The 15,719-nt window shown below is 42.6% G+C and overlaps 1 protein-coding gene across 5 annotated transcripts; it reads right to left on the bottom strand.

Annotated features, from left to right (window-relative positions):
- Positions 1 to 3,145: 3,145 nt before the first annotated feature.
- On the bottom strand, positions 3,146 to 15,683 carry RNF8 (ring finger protein 8). Of its 5 annotated transcripts, none has more exons than XM_030448147.1 (8): positions 15,543 to 15,683; positions 12,679 to 12,807; positions 10,153 to 10,893; positions 8,996 to 9,058; positions 8,332 to 8,421; positions 7,065 to 7,172; positions 5,877 to 6,081; positions 3,146 to 3,943 (listed from the first exon to the last, which is right to left on the bottom strand). In XM_030448147.1, the coding sequence occupies exons 1-8, from the start codon at positions 15,630 to 15,632 to the stop codon at positions 3,798 to 3,800; spliced, it is 1,572 nt and encodes a 523-aa protein (XP_030304007.1). In that variant the 5' UTR covers positions 15,633 to 15,683; the 3' UTR covers positions 3,146 to 3,797. The 5 variants fall into 5 exon arrangements, with proteins under 5 accessions (XP_030304007.1, XP_030304009.1, XP_030304010.1 ...); XM_030448149.1 differs by having other exon boundaries at positions 5,870 to 6,081; positions 15,543 to 15,661; XM_030448150.1 differs by lacking the exon at positions 15,543 to 15,683 and adding an exon at positions 15,144 to 15,430.
- Between the last annotated feature and the right edge of the window lie 36 nt (positions 15,684 to 15,719).

Raw genomic sequence — 15,719 nt, 5'->3', positions numbered from 1 at the left:
GCGACGGTGACGCAGAGCCCGCGCCGGCACCGAGAGGGATCGTTCCCGCAGGCGCGCCGAGGGCAGCCTCAAGGAGAAAGTGGGCCTGAAGCCCCCCCCCCGTCGCTAAGCAACGGGGCCGGCGCTCTGGCATGGCGGCAGTGGGGCCTGGGCTGCTCTGCCCTGCCGGATGGCAATGGCATCACTGTTACAGGCACGGCACTTCACTGTTAAATAAGGGCAGTCCCGTTATTCGAGCAGAGCCAGAACAGAATCTGCAAGGCCAGCGATGATAGAGCTTTTCGCTCAATAAATGTGTAATGCGTGTCTACCTATTATTTGTCGTGGGGATTTCCAACGCTCGCTGAGCTGTCTTGTGCTTCACATTGAGCTTCCAACCCAGGGGTTACGGAGCAGTACACAGGCAGGAATGTCACTGAGGGGCAGGGGCCAAGTTTGGGAGGTGCAGTTTATGATTGTCATGGAATCCTATAATAGAATGATAGAATGCTTTGGGTTGGGAGGGACTTCAAAAATCATCTTGATCCAACCCCTGCTGCACAGGCAGCAACATCTCTCACTAGGCCAGGTTACTCAAAGCCCTTCCAACACTTCAGTGATGGAACATCAACAACTTCTTTGGGCAACCTGTTCCAGTGTTCTACCATCCCCACAGCAAAGAATTCCTAATGCCCACCCTAAATCAACACCCTTGCATTTAAAACCATCACCCTTTGTCCTATCACTCATAAAAAGTGCCTCCCCTGCCTTCCCGTAGGCCCCTTCAGGTACCAGAAAGCAACTACAAGGTGTCCCAGGCACCTTCTCCAGGCTGAACAATCCCAGCTCTCTGAGCCTGTCCTCATTGGAGGCTCCAGCCCCCTGATCCTCATTCTGTCCCTCCTCTGGACTCAATCCACCAGTTCCATGTCCTTCCTCTGTTAGGGGCTCCACTGCTCCACGTGTCAGGATTGTGCCCCAACAGAAGTTATGGCAAAGGGACAGGCAGGAAGAAAAAGGACTTGAACAAAACAGTGTCTGGTCAGAGGGTGTCTTAGGACAAAAACATTTAAACTGGGCAGGCAGAAGAGGGGAAATCTGGATCAGTGAATTACCTGCGACATGCTCTGGAAAGCTAAATGACAGCTGGTGCTAAGGCTCATCAAGCACCAGTGTGGCAGATCACAGGTGCAAGAAAAAAGTGGATGTCAGACTGATCTTGGAACCCATGACTGTGCTGGAGTTATACAGCACACCACCTCCCAGCAACAGTCCATTAGTGCTCCTTCCCAGATATTCCCACTGATGTTGGTAGAAGTGTTTGATTATCTCACTACAGGACAGCTATCTCCCAACAGGAAGCAGCAAGTTGTGATCCTGCAGCAACCCTGCTGTGCCCAAGTGTGATTAGTGGGGCATTGTGACCTAACTCCTGGGTGCAAGACTGAAGTGCTTGATGCTGTGCCAAGACAGGTAACATCTCCCAGGGGACATTCAGATGTATAATCAAGCAGAAGATCCAGACCTTAGACAAAAGGAGAGCACAGTATTAGAAATATGGGCATCACCTGACACTTCTGGACATTTAATCAGTAGCTCTGTATCAGACAGCAGTTCACTGAGGAATTGGTGAACTGGGAGGAGAGTTCTGCTTCCTGTCAGTGAAATGCTTCTGCAAGTGAACAGGATTATGAGTTCACCTCTCAGCTTGGACCTTTACACACCACACACCTATCAGTAACAGTGGAAATGGTTTGGCACACTGCTTGTGTTCTTTGTGTTCTCATGAAAAGAGGATGCTCAGAAGTTACACCAAGGACTAACCCGTTAGTAGGAGATGCATTTTCCTTCTCTGCAATATGCATGAAGAACATAAGTATATTTTAGCCAAACGAAACAAACAAGCAAAAAAGCAAAACCAACAAAACCAAAAATAACAAAAACCAACCAAACAAAACACCCCCACAAATGGGAAAGATAGATAGTAATATCTGCAGTCCTGGGCAACCAGAGTATTTCCCTCCTACTCCTCTTCATTGGGAACGCCCATGCCAATGTCAGCCTATATCACAAGCATTTTGTGGAACTCTGCTCTCAGAGATCATAGTGAGCATATACTTACCAAAGAAACTTTCAAGAGTACATAGAGAAAATGAACATTAAGAGGGAAAGTGGGAAAGTCAAACCTTATACTAAGATTTTAAGGAAGTTGCCTTAAGGAAGTTGCCTGTCCCCACATACTCAACCTTTCTGCCCTGTTCACGTCCTCCCCATCCAATCTGCCAGCATGCACTGCTACTGCCTTAGGAGGGCAGCTTCACTCATGCAGCTTCTAATGGGATCTTCCTTCAGTTGAAAAAGAAAAGATGTGTGATTGTAAATACAAAATTACTAGGGTAGCCACAGGCCTGAAGAGTTTGGTTGTCTTTTATCAATTCCTGAATACACAAGTCTTTCAAATACGTTTAAAATAGTCACACTGCTTACAGCAACCAAAACATGAAGCAAAGTTATTAAAAACAGAGTTTGTGTTTTGTAAAAAAAAAAAAAAAATCTAAGACAGCTAGAAGAAAGACATTCCTCTCAGTGGTTGCACCAAGGAAGACTAATGCAGAAATGAATTTGTATTTTCCTTCTTAAACAAAATAAACATAGAAATAAGAAAGTACATACAAATGGCAAGAGAAATATTACAGGTGAGAAGGGCTTCCAACATCCTCTTCTCACAATGTAAGGAAGTCCTTTCCATGTAACAGCTAAGTCAAAAGCATATGCCACTGAAAATCAAACTTCTTAAGACAAACTCATGACAAGATGAGGAGAGACTTGTTCTCTTAGGAACAAGTGATTTGCTGTGAGGGTAATACAACCCACAGCTCAATGCTTTGTAAATAATACTAAATGCTTTCTTCTGTACTTGTGATTACCTATAGATGTTGCTTTCTACCCTGCCAACAGGACATTTCATAGATTGAGCTGGCAGCACTTCTCAAGAAGCAGAGGTTCCTCTCTGCTTCTGACAAGAAGTGTTAAGTGTTTCTGAAGTCATTAATAGTAACTTCTGCATATGCTGCTTCCCAGTTCTGAAACCCTTTATGCAAAAGCCTGAAGAGGGAACAAAACAAACCAAACATACTAGACGAAAAGATCACTAGCTAAGGAATTCTGGAAGAATTTAATCTTCTGTATTCTTATCTAACAGAAAATGAGTAACATCAGCAGAACAAACAGATGGCCAGCAGCTCAGCTTACATTGCCTTTATGCATTTCAGGCTGACAGGGTCCACAACCCTAAGTTACCTTTACTGCCAGGGGCCTGGGATGACTCAAGCTGCCATATGAAATCCAAGAGGAAAACCCCACACTGGCACTTCTTCCTGATATACCTCCCCTGCCTGCTGGTGAAGATGGCCAAGTTCTCAGATAGCTTGAGCCATTCCCTCTGCTGCCTGAAATAAGGGAAGCTGATGCACACATTTAAACGCGTCTTTCACTAAGGAAAGGGAAGTGATGCATACAAACTATTATATGACACTGAGAGGGTCACAAGCGATCTTGGAAATCTACAGTTTGGATGTCAAGCATCTAGTGTAATTGCATTTTTTTCTCTCAGTCCCAATTTGGTTTTAGAGATCAAGCTGTACATTCATTTAAGAAATAAAGTTCTTCTTCCACATGCTGCTAGTTCTGAGCTCCAGCTTCCTCTGAGAATCTCTCTCCTTCTAGATGTCCAGTCCAGTCATTCATCAGCAGTCAACCAAATACCATGAGGATGGTTCTGGGCAGCACACAGGCAAATGAGTCTTTAGTAAGAGTGTTCAGATAATGCAGTTGCTTTCATTGTAGCAAGAATCCTCCTCACAATCCTCACCGTCACAACTGCTTATCAACAAGACGGAGTAGATGGAAGAAGGGACACTGCTGTCATTGTCCATGGCTGGGCTCACCAACACATTCTGTTTCTCTGCATTCAAAACACATAGACAGGAAAATTAGCAGTGACTACCTACAAAACCTGCTAAATTTCTATCTCTCTTTGTAACCTACACCACCTCACTGTCTGCTCACAATCAGTTGTTCAAGCTACAGGGCATAGGCCTTTTCAATTTTCAGCATTAAAGGACCAAAAGGCTTTTTTGTTTGCTTTCTTAAGTATCCAATATGCTTTTCTTGTCAAGATAGCACAGATGAAGAGACATTCTCCATGGCTTCACTGGTACACAGCTGGCAATGGAAGTGGCTAACTATCACAGAGCCTTGCCAGGTAACTCAGAGGGAAGGAACAAAGGAAAACAGAAGCTCTCAAATAGTTAATGGCTGTTCAGGGCACTTATGGCCCCACTAAACCTCCCTCTTTAGTCTATATAGGGACTGCCCAAAAGCACTCTCCCATGCTAGCATGCAAAGAAGTTTTACATACATTTAGGAGTGCAAACTGTCCTACTGGTGGCCATTATACTAAGGCTCTTGGAGAGCCTTCTTGGAAAACTCTGAGCTTCTCAAGTGCTACTTCCATAATTATTCCTTCCTCAGCCGATTTCTTCTTACAGATTCATGTTTAACTAGACGTATGGCTATCTTCACCTCAATCATCACCATGTTTCCATTAAGGAATAAAGGCCACACAGAAACAATTCCTTCTTCTTCCTGAAGCATGCCATGGTGAAGCTAATCAATTTCCTACTAAAAGTCATTTTTATATAATTAGAGCATCTATCACACATGAAGCAGGTAGGCTGCAAGCTTTTTTCCTTTTTGTTCAAACAACCAGGAAGACCCCTGTTTTACCATACAGAGATGAAATGGGCTCCAACCAAGCACCACTTCATGTAACCCCCACCAGCTACCTGATGAGACACTTCAGCAGAGCTATGGCACACTCTACACTGTGTGCAGAGCAGTGTCAGCTCTGCAGAGGTGAAAACAGTTCACAAAGCCAAGTTGGGCTACCTCTGAGCAGCATGGCATTTCTGGAGGGAATCAGACTGAGTTGGTTAAATAAGTGGCAATTTTGAGTCTGCAATAACACTACTTAACAATGTCATTCTATGCCACCATAGAGAATCCAAAATGTTTCAAAAGCACCCTTTTTTTAGGTAAGAGGCTCAACACAATTGCGAAATGTAAGATGCACTCACCCCTATAAGAGGAAAACAAGACAATTACTTAAGGGAATACAGCAATAGATACTTGTCAAAGTGGTAGCAGGAAAAGACTTCTACATTTCAGCACCTAGATACCAGAGTCAAATGCTCTAGAAACAAATTTGGAAGAAGGAAGCATAATAATAATAATAATAATAATAATAATAATAATAATAATAATGATAATATTCCTCACTGGTGTTTTACTTAAAACTGTCAATGTCATTCATAGCCTGGAGCCACAACTAGTCAGGAAGTTACACATTTAAAGCACAATGGCTTTAATTCCACAAAAATGAATATGGCAGAGTAACTGCCAGTTTAGTAAATGACAGATCAATGCTCTCTTCAGAGATTTCCTACACAAATATAGCACACCGAAGAGAATTCAGAGTTTCTCATCAGGCCCTGCTCTGCTGAGTTTTCACAGTGAGGTAGTCAATAGTTTAATCAAAAGGATCTTGGTAGATTTTTCAAGACCCATTCTGCATAGTTTTGCTTTTATTTAGTGATCTCTTTGAAACAGCCTAACCTTTAGAACAGGTAAGTTGCCCTGCTCAACTGTGAATTTCAAACAGAAGTATTTTTCAAACCTTTTAGTCATTTTATTTTACTGTGCAGTAAACCTAGTTACACAACATAAAAAGATTTTCTAATGTTTCTGCTGAGCATCTCCTTGGTATATAGGTGCAAAGAACAAAACAGATGGAATGAAAGATTGTACTCATCATGCCACATCCACCCACCTCTCACCTGTCCTCTCTCTGATAAGGGTCAGGCGATGCTGTTTCATTTCCACATTCAGTTTTTCTACCATCCTGTCAATGCAGTTATCCAGCACCAGGGAGCGGGTTTTTGATGTGATCTCCTGCCTGCATATAGGGCACTCCACTTTACGTTTTGTCCACTCATTGATACAGTAGGAGCAGAAGCTGTGTGCACAGTTCAGAGTGACTGCCTGTGGAATTTGAGGGAAGGGCACTTGTCAGAGCATGCTCATGCAAGCACTGTCCAAGAAAACAATGCTGATGTCAGGAAAACATTAGATGAACACTTCCTATACAGGAAGAACCCAAAGCCCTCCTTCTTTAGTCTGTATAGGGGCTGCCCAAAAGCACTCTCCCATGCCAGCATGCAGAGAAGTTTTACAAGTTGGTAATGGATTCACTGTAGATCACATAGTGAAACTCAGACAAAAATGAAATCTATTATATGTTTTCACAAATTGAAACTGATAAATTATGGGAAAACTCAGATACTGTGGAATAGCATCCTGAATTACTGAGAAACCAGAAATTACAATTTTAGCTAGCTCTTAATCATTGTAACACATCAGGTTTCCTGGAGTAGAAATTAATGTAATAAAAATGAAGTTCTAGCAAAGTAAGAACAGAAATAACAGTCTACATTTCAGGCATGGCCTATTACGTGTAGAATCAAATAGAAGCAGGCCAGTTTCCCAAAGAAGGGGTTTATCTGAACAGTATGAACAGTTCAGGACTTGACTGAACCTGCACCTCCTTTCCTTTACTTTCCTACTTTCCTTTACTGACCCTTTCTTATATGTAAACCTGAAGCAGTCCAATCCTAGCCAACCTAAAGCAAGGTACAGTACAAAAATAATTCCCCCCTAGGCAGGCTGCCTGCAGCAGCTTAGAGCACCAGTACAAAACTACTCAAAACTGCTGCAAGCCTATACATATTTTAGGATTAAGTTCTCATCTCTATGCAGGTGGAGACATGAAAGCTGAACTTTCTGCCCGGGAGAAGAGTCAAGAGCAGACAAAATGGAGTTCTGGACAAACCCTTACCCACAACTTTGGGTCTGTTGGGGCTGTTCAGCTAGTGAAGCAAAGAAATAAGCTTGACTATTGTTTTGATAGAACTAGGGAAAGCTTCTCAAGTCTCTTTACTACCAAACCCACACTGGTTTAAACATACCTCAATGAAGTGCTCAGAACAGATTGTGCACTGCAACTCATTCTCCAACACGTCATTCATCTGATTCAACACCTCTTCTTTTTGGGCTCTCACCTTTTCCTTCTCCTCCTAGTGGAACAGTACACATGGTCACGTATCAACAAAGAACAGGGTTTTATTCAATATAATATGGCAGGCAGGTGGTGTGCAGGGGCAAGGAGTCAAAGCAGAAACTCACACAACTGCAAGTCTTCACATGTCAAGTCTGTGGCTACTACACATCCAGATCTGTAGTCTCTCTACTCTTTGTAGCTCACGACAGCATTGAGAATATACCATGGGAGGTTTAGGTTGGATGGTAGGAAAAAATTCTTTACTGAAGGGGTTATTAAGCATGAGAAGGGGCTGCCCAGGGAAGTGATTTATTTACCATCCCCGAATGTGTTTTAAAACTGTATAGATACAATGCTTAGGGACATGGTTTAGCAGTAGGCTGGTAGAGCTAGGTTAGTACTAACTGGTTAAAGGTTGGACTGGATGATTCTATAGGTCTTTTCCAACCTGAACAATTCTATAATATTCTATATGATTTGGCTTTTTTCCAGCTAAACTAGGCTCTTAGATATCTGCTCCATCATCTAAAAATAACAAGCGAAATTCTTCCAATGGAACCTGTACTTAAAAAACAGCAAAAGAGTTTAAAAGACAACAGCAACAACAAAAAAAAAGCCCACATCAAAAACTAACCCACCATAAAGCAAACAGCCAGAGTTGGACAATGTGACAGTTTCCAAGATTAAGACACAGGAAAGGATCTCCTTCATTATTTTCCACCCATTACCTTGTGTGAAGGGCAGGAAGAAACATGGTTAATCTCATTCATTAATCAAATTCCATGTTATTTCAGTCCTACACTCCCTTGCAGGACTGCTGGAATGCTACAGTTTTACTTGAATGCACTCTGACTGAAAATGAAGCACCTCACTTTAAGAAAGGGCGGAGTGGGCTCACTTCTCTTGCACAATACACAGTTAAGGTGCCCTGGGCTTTCTTTATGATTGAGAAATATCTAGTAATAACTGTTCAATACTAATTTTTGAACAGGACAAGTTGCATCCTCCCCCAATCCTGAAAACTAGAGTCAGCTGCCACATCAAAATACAGGATTTTTTCACTAAAAGACGCAAAGTACAGTCAAGACAAATAAACTACTAAATAATCTATTTCCTCTGCTGTAGAGTATCATGTTTCACTTGTGAATAATGCTGAAAATTCAATTACTTCATACCTTGGTTTCTTCCAGTTCTTTATTCTTGGCTCGAATTATCTCCTCAAAATCTTTTTTGCTACGGCTCAGTTCTTCCATCAAAGCATGATGCTGTAACAATACCAGAAATTATGAGTGCCACTATAAGCTATCCTATTAAATACAGCCATTATCTTGAGGTCCAGGATACTCATTTCTCCTTATCTTCTGAATGAGCAACACAAGTCTGTATGAGTCAGGGTGCTAAGGCAGTTTAGCCTTAACTTAAAATTGGCAGGTAGTGCCAGTTATCCATGACCTTCCCAGTGCAGGATACCTCTCATTCATTCTCCCAGGTTACACTGCCATTTCAGTTTGGTTTTACGGTTAACATTTTGAGTGGATCTGCAATGTTTGAGTACCAAGGGGTATTTGACAGACGACAAAAACCTATCACTGTATCCAGGCTAAGTTACATGAAGCTGCTTTCAGATTAGCTTTCCAGAAGAAAAGGCCTTTTGAAAAAAAGCCTAAAAGACATAAGTGTCCTGCTCTGCCCCTTTCTGGCAGAAATTTGGTTTGCAGAGGAAGATCATCCAATCTGCACGCAAAGCAAAGATCTCATCTTCTGCCAAGAGGCCACAGAAGAAAGATTTGAATATCTGAGTTACACAGTTAGACCAAACCTAGACTCACAAATACTTGCCTCTTGCAGAACCTGGGCCAGCTGCTCCTTCAGATTCTCTTCCCCGTGTTGGCCCTTTACACCCTGGAGGGAAAAATACAAGAAAAAAAAATAAATAAGCAAGGGACAGAGAATTAATTCTTTGCATACTCTCTTTAGAGGATATACTTAAAGAAACAATGCTGGTTTTCAGCAGACCCTGAGATGTCCCACTCTACTGTTACACATGCATGACAGAAATTAGAGCTTTCATTCACTGTGAAGAGCTAAAATGGATACGTAATTTACAGTTATATTCTTGGAATACCTCCACTTAATTCTAGCTCTAAAGGCACCACCAGCATGTTCATAGAAGCAAAGAGGTCAGTAGCAGCTTAAACATGAGGAAAAGAAGCCACCAAGCACATGAACTGACATACCTACAGCTCCAGCTGAACTTTCCCTTGTGCCTGAGCACACAGCTCCAGACTTTCTGTACCTCTGATTCAGGCACCTTGCCTTTAAGCAGCAGACTTCAAAGAAGTAACTGATGAATTATGAAACTCTCTTCAAGATGAAATCTTACTTCCTTTAAACCAGATTTTGAGCAAACTCTGTTTGTTAACTAGAAAAGCTATTTACCAACATACATATAATACTTGAAGACAGATTGCAAGAAAGGGTTTTTTTGAAAGTATGAAAAAAAAAAAAAATCTTCCACCCTCAAGGGATTAAGGCACACAATAATTCACTTGCTTGGAAAGGGAATGGATTTGCTATGCAAACTGGGCATTAATTCAGTCACATATTGAGAGAAATTCACACTTATGGGGAGTACTTTTCAACTTGTCCTCTCTGTAACCATAGGAGATCAGGAAATTTTTAAAATTCATTTAAAAATATGCTGTTTTACTAATTGAAACACTTTACCATCTTGCTGTAATGGAACTGTTTGTAAAAAAAATTCCAAAATTATTTTGCACCTTTTCCTTAATTATCCATACAGAACAATCTCTTCTGTCCCTTCACTTTATTTTGATGCACATGCTCAAAGTGAAATGCTTCAGAGACAATTTTAACAATCATTCCAACAATTTCTGTGTTACTGTAAGGTTCAGGATTTTTTCTGATCAATATTTTATATTAAGCATTCCATACAAATGAAAAGACACAGGCCCAAAAGATTACCACCACTATACCTCTAGCTTCTGCTGCTCTTTAGAAAATGTTCTCTCCAGCTCTTCCACTTGTTGCTGATGATGCTCTTGTTCCATGTACAGCTGGTCCTGCAGCTCCTGCAGCTCCTGCTCCATTGCCAGGATCTCCTTCTGAGCACACTTCCTGCGCTTCTGCTTCACATTCAGCACTGCTGTTTGCTTCTCCTGCACTTTGACCTTTAACTTCATTATGCCTACTAGAGTTTTTCTCAGCATTTCCAAGCCATTCCATGACTCTGCAAGCCCAGAGCCTTTCTGCTCCTTACAGGGGACAGACGGGGCTTTCTTGGAGTGCACAGGGCTATTGTGCACTGGACCCTTAGCTCCCTCACTCGGTCCAGGAGGAGGCAGCTTGACATCCATCTTTTCTGTTAACTGTTTGGCTTCTCCAGCCCTTCCCCATGATTTACCCAAAGGTTCACTCTCACAGGACATTCTGTCTCTTTTGGATCTGGAATTTGAAGGGCCTTCTGATCCAGACGTTTCCAAGTCCTCAGAACTAAATTTACGTTTTGTTCTTGAACACTTCGCTTTCCCCAGGTCATTCCTTTGGGCTAAAAAGGGCCTGATTTTCTCCCATTCCTCTTTAATTACTTCATACTCGTATTCAGCAGTCTCTCTGTTTTCCAAAGGCACTCCCAACTGGATACGGTCTCCTTCAGTGATAGGATAGGTTTTGGAGGGATCCAGGCGCTGTTTGTTAAGCCAGACTCCATTTAAGCTCTGCAAACGAACAGAGAATCAGCAAAATTTAATAGGTGGTTACAAAGTGCTCTGCAAGTTATTTCTGCCAACTGTAAACATATCCAGCCTCTTCAATGTAGCAATCAAAACAAGCCATCTCTTCAAATAAACCTTGCAATATCCAATTTATTGGCTTAGTGTCCCATTTATTACAGTTACGGCATTACATTGTTTTATTTCTTGTATTATTTCTGCATTACACATTTTTTCCATAAGCACTAAGGACATTAATATATGTGCTTGTACAGAAGGAAAAAAAACAATTCCAATGCAAAAAAACCTGCCCAAAAGCTTTAGAGGATATAAGAACTAAGAAAAGACAGATCGTTGTCAACCATGCAGAATACTGAAGTAAAATATTGACAATTCATGTCACCTGAAATCCAAGAAGAAATTAGAAAAAAGAACAGCTTATACTGCTTAAAGACAGTTTTCCATAAAGAACTCTGAGAGAATTTAAACAAGGAAAACATTCTCACAATGTTCAAAGCAGAGCAAAAGGTTTTTTTAATTAAATACCATCTCAAAGTACTCAAGATGAACCCAGAATCATTAACAACTGACACATCTCAAAGAGATTTAATAAAACAACTTGATAAAATGGTAACAGCAATAACAGAGGTGTTTGTAGCTAATCTATCACAGATGTTTCAATTAATACAAAAACTAAGTTTTCAAGTTTATACCAGTACTGAAACAGAGTTTTGTTAAAGAGCAGGGTAATTTTAATAGCAGCCATTCCATTTCTTCTAACTAATCTGCTGTTCATCCAAGCATCCTTCAAATTTGCACATGTTGAATATTTTTGTGTGACCAGTGCTGTTTTAAAGCAAGTTACTGATTTTAGGTTGCAATATGAATGAAGAAGCGGAGGGATCATGATAAAAAAAACTAGATTTCTGAAGTCAAAGAGATGTAGCTAAAGACTCTGATGTCAACACTTCATTCTAATCAGCCTTGGAGGACTTTCAGAAGAAACTCATTTGAACAAAATACTAAGCATGCTTTTTCTAACATCAGATTCTTTCTGCACTTGATTACAATTAAAGCAATTTTGTCACTACAATAACAAGCACTGGTTTATCCTTTCACTAGCAGTGCGAGAACTTCATCCTTCTGAATAGTGCCAAAATGAATATAATTTTTTTTAAGAGAGTAACATGAAGGAGGTGAACTGACTGCAAATCACCCACAGCAAGACCACAGCTGTCTGAAAAAATGTTAAACCAAGGCAAAAATGTACACAAAGCAATATGGTTTGCAACCTAACTGCAGCACACTGGAAAGACACATTCCCATGGACCTTCTATCACGCTTGTATCCTAGGTGTATATCATGTTGGGGAAACAGTTCAGAAATATACAGGTTGTGAGCAATCCTGACTTACTTCAATTTAGGCTACATTGGGTTAATGGTTATTGAGGCCTAGTTAGAGGCTTTCTGAGAATGAGCTACTGGGAAAGAGATAACTTAATTGGCAACAGAAGAGGAAAATAATTATGTGAGAAGAAGGTTCCGTGAGAATGGTATGTGTGGTTGGAGCACAAGGCCACCTGCATGATAAGATGATGTAAACAAGGCTTCTCTATATAAAGTGAGTGCAAGTTGCTAATAAACGATTTTCCTGCGATCATATTGATGCGTACATGGAATCCTTAAGCCTCCGCAGATTGCTTTCCCACAATATCACACATTATATCCTAGGCCACTCAGGGCATTCTCTTCAGTGAATCTCAAAGTACAGGCCTTTAATTGGTCTCTTACCTTGTTATCCTTGACAGTCCACTGCCCTTCAGCATTTTGCTGGAAAACACAGTGCTTGCGAGAGATCATCAAGGGAGAGGTTTTTGACACCAGCTGGTATGTGAGATCTAATCCTCGGCCTACAGTTACCTAAAAATAAAGTAGTTTAGTAAATGCAATCAGCAACGATATGGTAAATTCAGTTTATACATTTTCAATTTCAGTACAGAAGAGATTGACCTAGTCTAGTATCTTATAGCTGTTCCCAGAGTTCAAAATAATATGATTGGGGTTTTTTTGCATTTAAATTCAAAAGTAGATAGAAAATTGAAGCCCACAAAGTTTGAAGCATCATCTTTCACAGCGAGGAAAATTGAATACTCTAAGGCAGGGCTACAACCTTGGTTTAATGGAAATCTTTGATAGCAGCAAAGCTACTGAGAGTCACCTTCAATCCATCTGTGTCCCACCTTGGTCACCACCTAACTCCATTTCTTCAGACCAGTACAACTGTTTGTGGGTATCACTATTACTTCTTACCACCTTCTTTTGCTAGTTGTATCTGGTCAACAGTCTGCGAGCAGGATTGACAAGACAAAACAGCCCAGAAAGCTGCCACAGAAAACAAGCACTGTAACTGTGCTCTAAATGCCTGGTACCTTTGTAAATCACACCATCAGTCTCAATAATGAAGCTCAATAATGAAGCTACATGAAGTTCATAACCAGCAATGAAAGTGATCTAAATAATATGATTAGATTAATACTATCTTTGGGAAAAGGGACATAATTTAATCATACCATTTCATAGTATCTTATTAAATCTGATCTAACTGCAGATTGCCATTTAAAGTATGGCTCTTCTCTCTTCTCCCTCCATCCACTGCCTCCTTTGCAAGATCTGTTAATCACACATACTTTTCTCATTCATCTTTCCAAGGCACAAGTTCTCAGTGAGTTTATCACGTAATCAGACAATTGTGTGGATCTAATGCAGCCTTAGATGAAGGCTGCCCTTCTTTCCTCCTGCAGTCTCTACTTACTTGCATCACACAGGATGCTGCAGTCAATACAAGCTCATTCACTACACAATACCTGGGCTGAAACCTTGAGTTGAAAGCAGGAACTCAGACTCCCATGTCCTAACTAAATGGAAGTAAACAGAAATGAGGAAAGCATACAGAACCAGATTTGATCCCTACCTCTTAAATGCTTCATAGGTACTAGTGCTCTGTCAGCTAGGATTGCATATGTAAGATGTACAGAGACTCAGGTGAACACAGTTATTAGCTTGGCTTTGCACTTGTCCTTGCAGTTGCAGCAGGAACACCCAACTAACCCACATGAACTGTGATCACTGCCCAGCTGCACACGTTTGTGTGGCCTCACACACCAAATACAAATCAGACCAAGTATGACCAGTCACAAAACTTCCCCTTTGATCACTGAGCTCAGAGCACACTGAAGAGGCTGAGATATCACCATATGCCTGCCAGAGTTCTCTGCTGCCCACAGCACTGCTTAAGAAAGACCACAGGACACCACCATGCCTCAGCAGTGAAGTTGGAGCCAATGTTTAAATTCCTACTGACAGCAATTTCTGCCAACAGGCTTGGCTGTGGTCTGGCATGCCTGCAGCACCAGGATGCCATCACTCTCCCTGCTGCAGAACTGTGCACATGAGCAGAGTAACAAATGAAATTCTCTGCATCACTAACATGACCCTGGCTGTATGGTTTTCTGCTGTATTAACTCAAGTCCTTCCCTGAGCACACCTGCACACATCCCAATTTCAAATCCATGATGGGAGATTAATAAAACTATAAATTTGCTAACGGAGATGCCCCTATCACTGAGAGGTGAGCTGTGAGGGGTACCTTTTGAATTACCTTTTGCATGGAGTAAGCACAAAGGAATCAGGTGTAGCATGAACCCTCCACACCTACCCAGCTGACTCTGGCCACTGGACGGGTAGCCCTCTTACAGCACCCCATCTTCCATGCCCTCATTTGCCTGCTGGGTTTAAGGGAAAGAGCACAAGGATCCATTTGGGCTTTTCAGTTAAAAAACATGGCCACTGGAAAAAGTGTTAGTCCCATACCATACCAAAACATGCATCTGAAGCAGGCTCAATTCACTGCATTGTTAAGGATGGAAAAGACCTCCAAGATCAACTCCAAGTCAACCCAACACCTCCATGCCAACTAAACCATGTCCTGAAGTGCCACATTTTTTTAAACACCTCCAGGGACGGTGACTGAACAACCCCAATGCAGCTGCTCCTCACAGGACTCGTGCTCCAGACCCTTCACCAGCTTCCTTGCCCTTCTTTGGACACGTTCCAGACAAACACATCCTCGTTTACACCTAAAAACCTTTAAGTCACAAAACCCAAATTCATCCCGTACTGTTAACCTCACCAAAGCATCACCTGGTTAATTAGGCTCATGATTACCCTTACGTTACTGTCACACAAAAGGACCCTACCGGAACGCGAGACCACGTTAATAAAGCTTAGCGACCCAAGACTCGGCAAATCGGACCCAAACGCCCGTCCTCAGGCCGGCGCCCCGGGCTCCGCTCCCCTGGACGTTACCGGTGCCGAAAGGTTCCGGTTCTTGCCGCTGTTGCCGCCCGGTGCCGTGGCGAGCGGCAGACTCCGACCGCCGCTGCTCGTTAGCGGGACGGGGCTTCTCGCTCCCGGGAAGCCCATTCAGGAACACGAAGGCCTCGGAACAAAGCGCACCGGCGGCCGCCCGCCGCTGCCCCGGGGAGGAGCAGGCTGCCGGTAACGCCCCCCTCCCGCCCCGAACAGCACTCAGGGCCGTGCCTCGGCCGCCCACCCGGCCTCTGCGCTGTGCCGGAGCCCATCCCGTGGCGGCTCACCTGCGTGCCGGCCTCCAGCAGCAGCCATTCGCCGCCGGCCCCGACCCGTCGGAGGCACCAGGCCAGGCTGGCAGCCCCTGGAGCCGCCATGGCGCTCCCCGCCTTCCCAGCGCCGCCACAGGCACGAGCAATCGCTGCGGCACAGACGGAGCTCTCGCGAGACGAGGGACGGGAGTG

This window comes from Calypte anna, chromosome 3 (assembly GCF_003957555.1).
Source record: "Calypte anna isolate BGI_N300 chromosome 3, bCalAnn1_v1.p, whole genome shotgun sequence".
Classification (NCBI taxonomy): domain Eukaryota; kingdom Metazoa; phylum Chordata; class Aves; order Apodiformes; family Trochilidae; genus Calypte; species Calypte anna.
The sequence above is the reverse complement of the archived record's forward strand: the minus strand, read 5'-3'. Positions and strand labels throughout refer to the sequence as shown.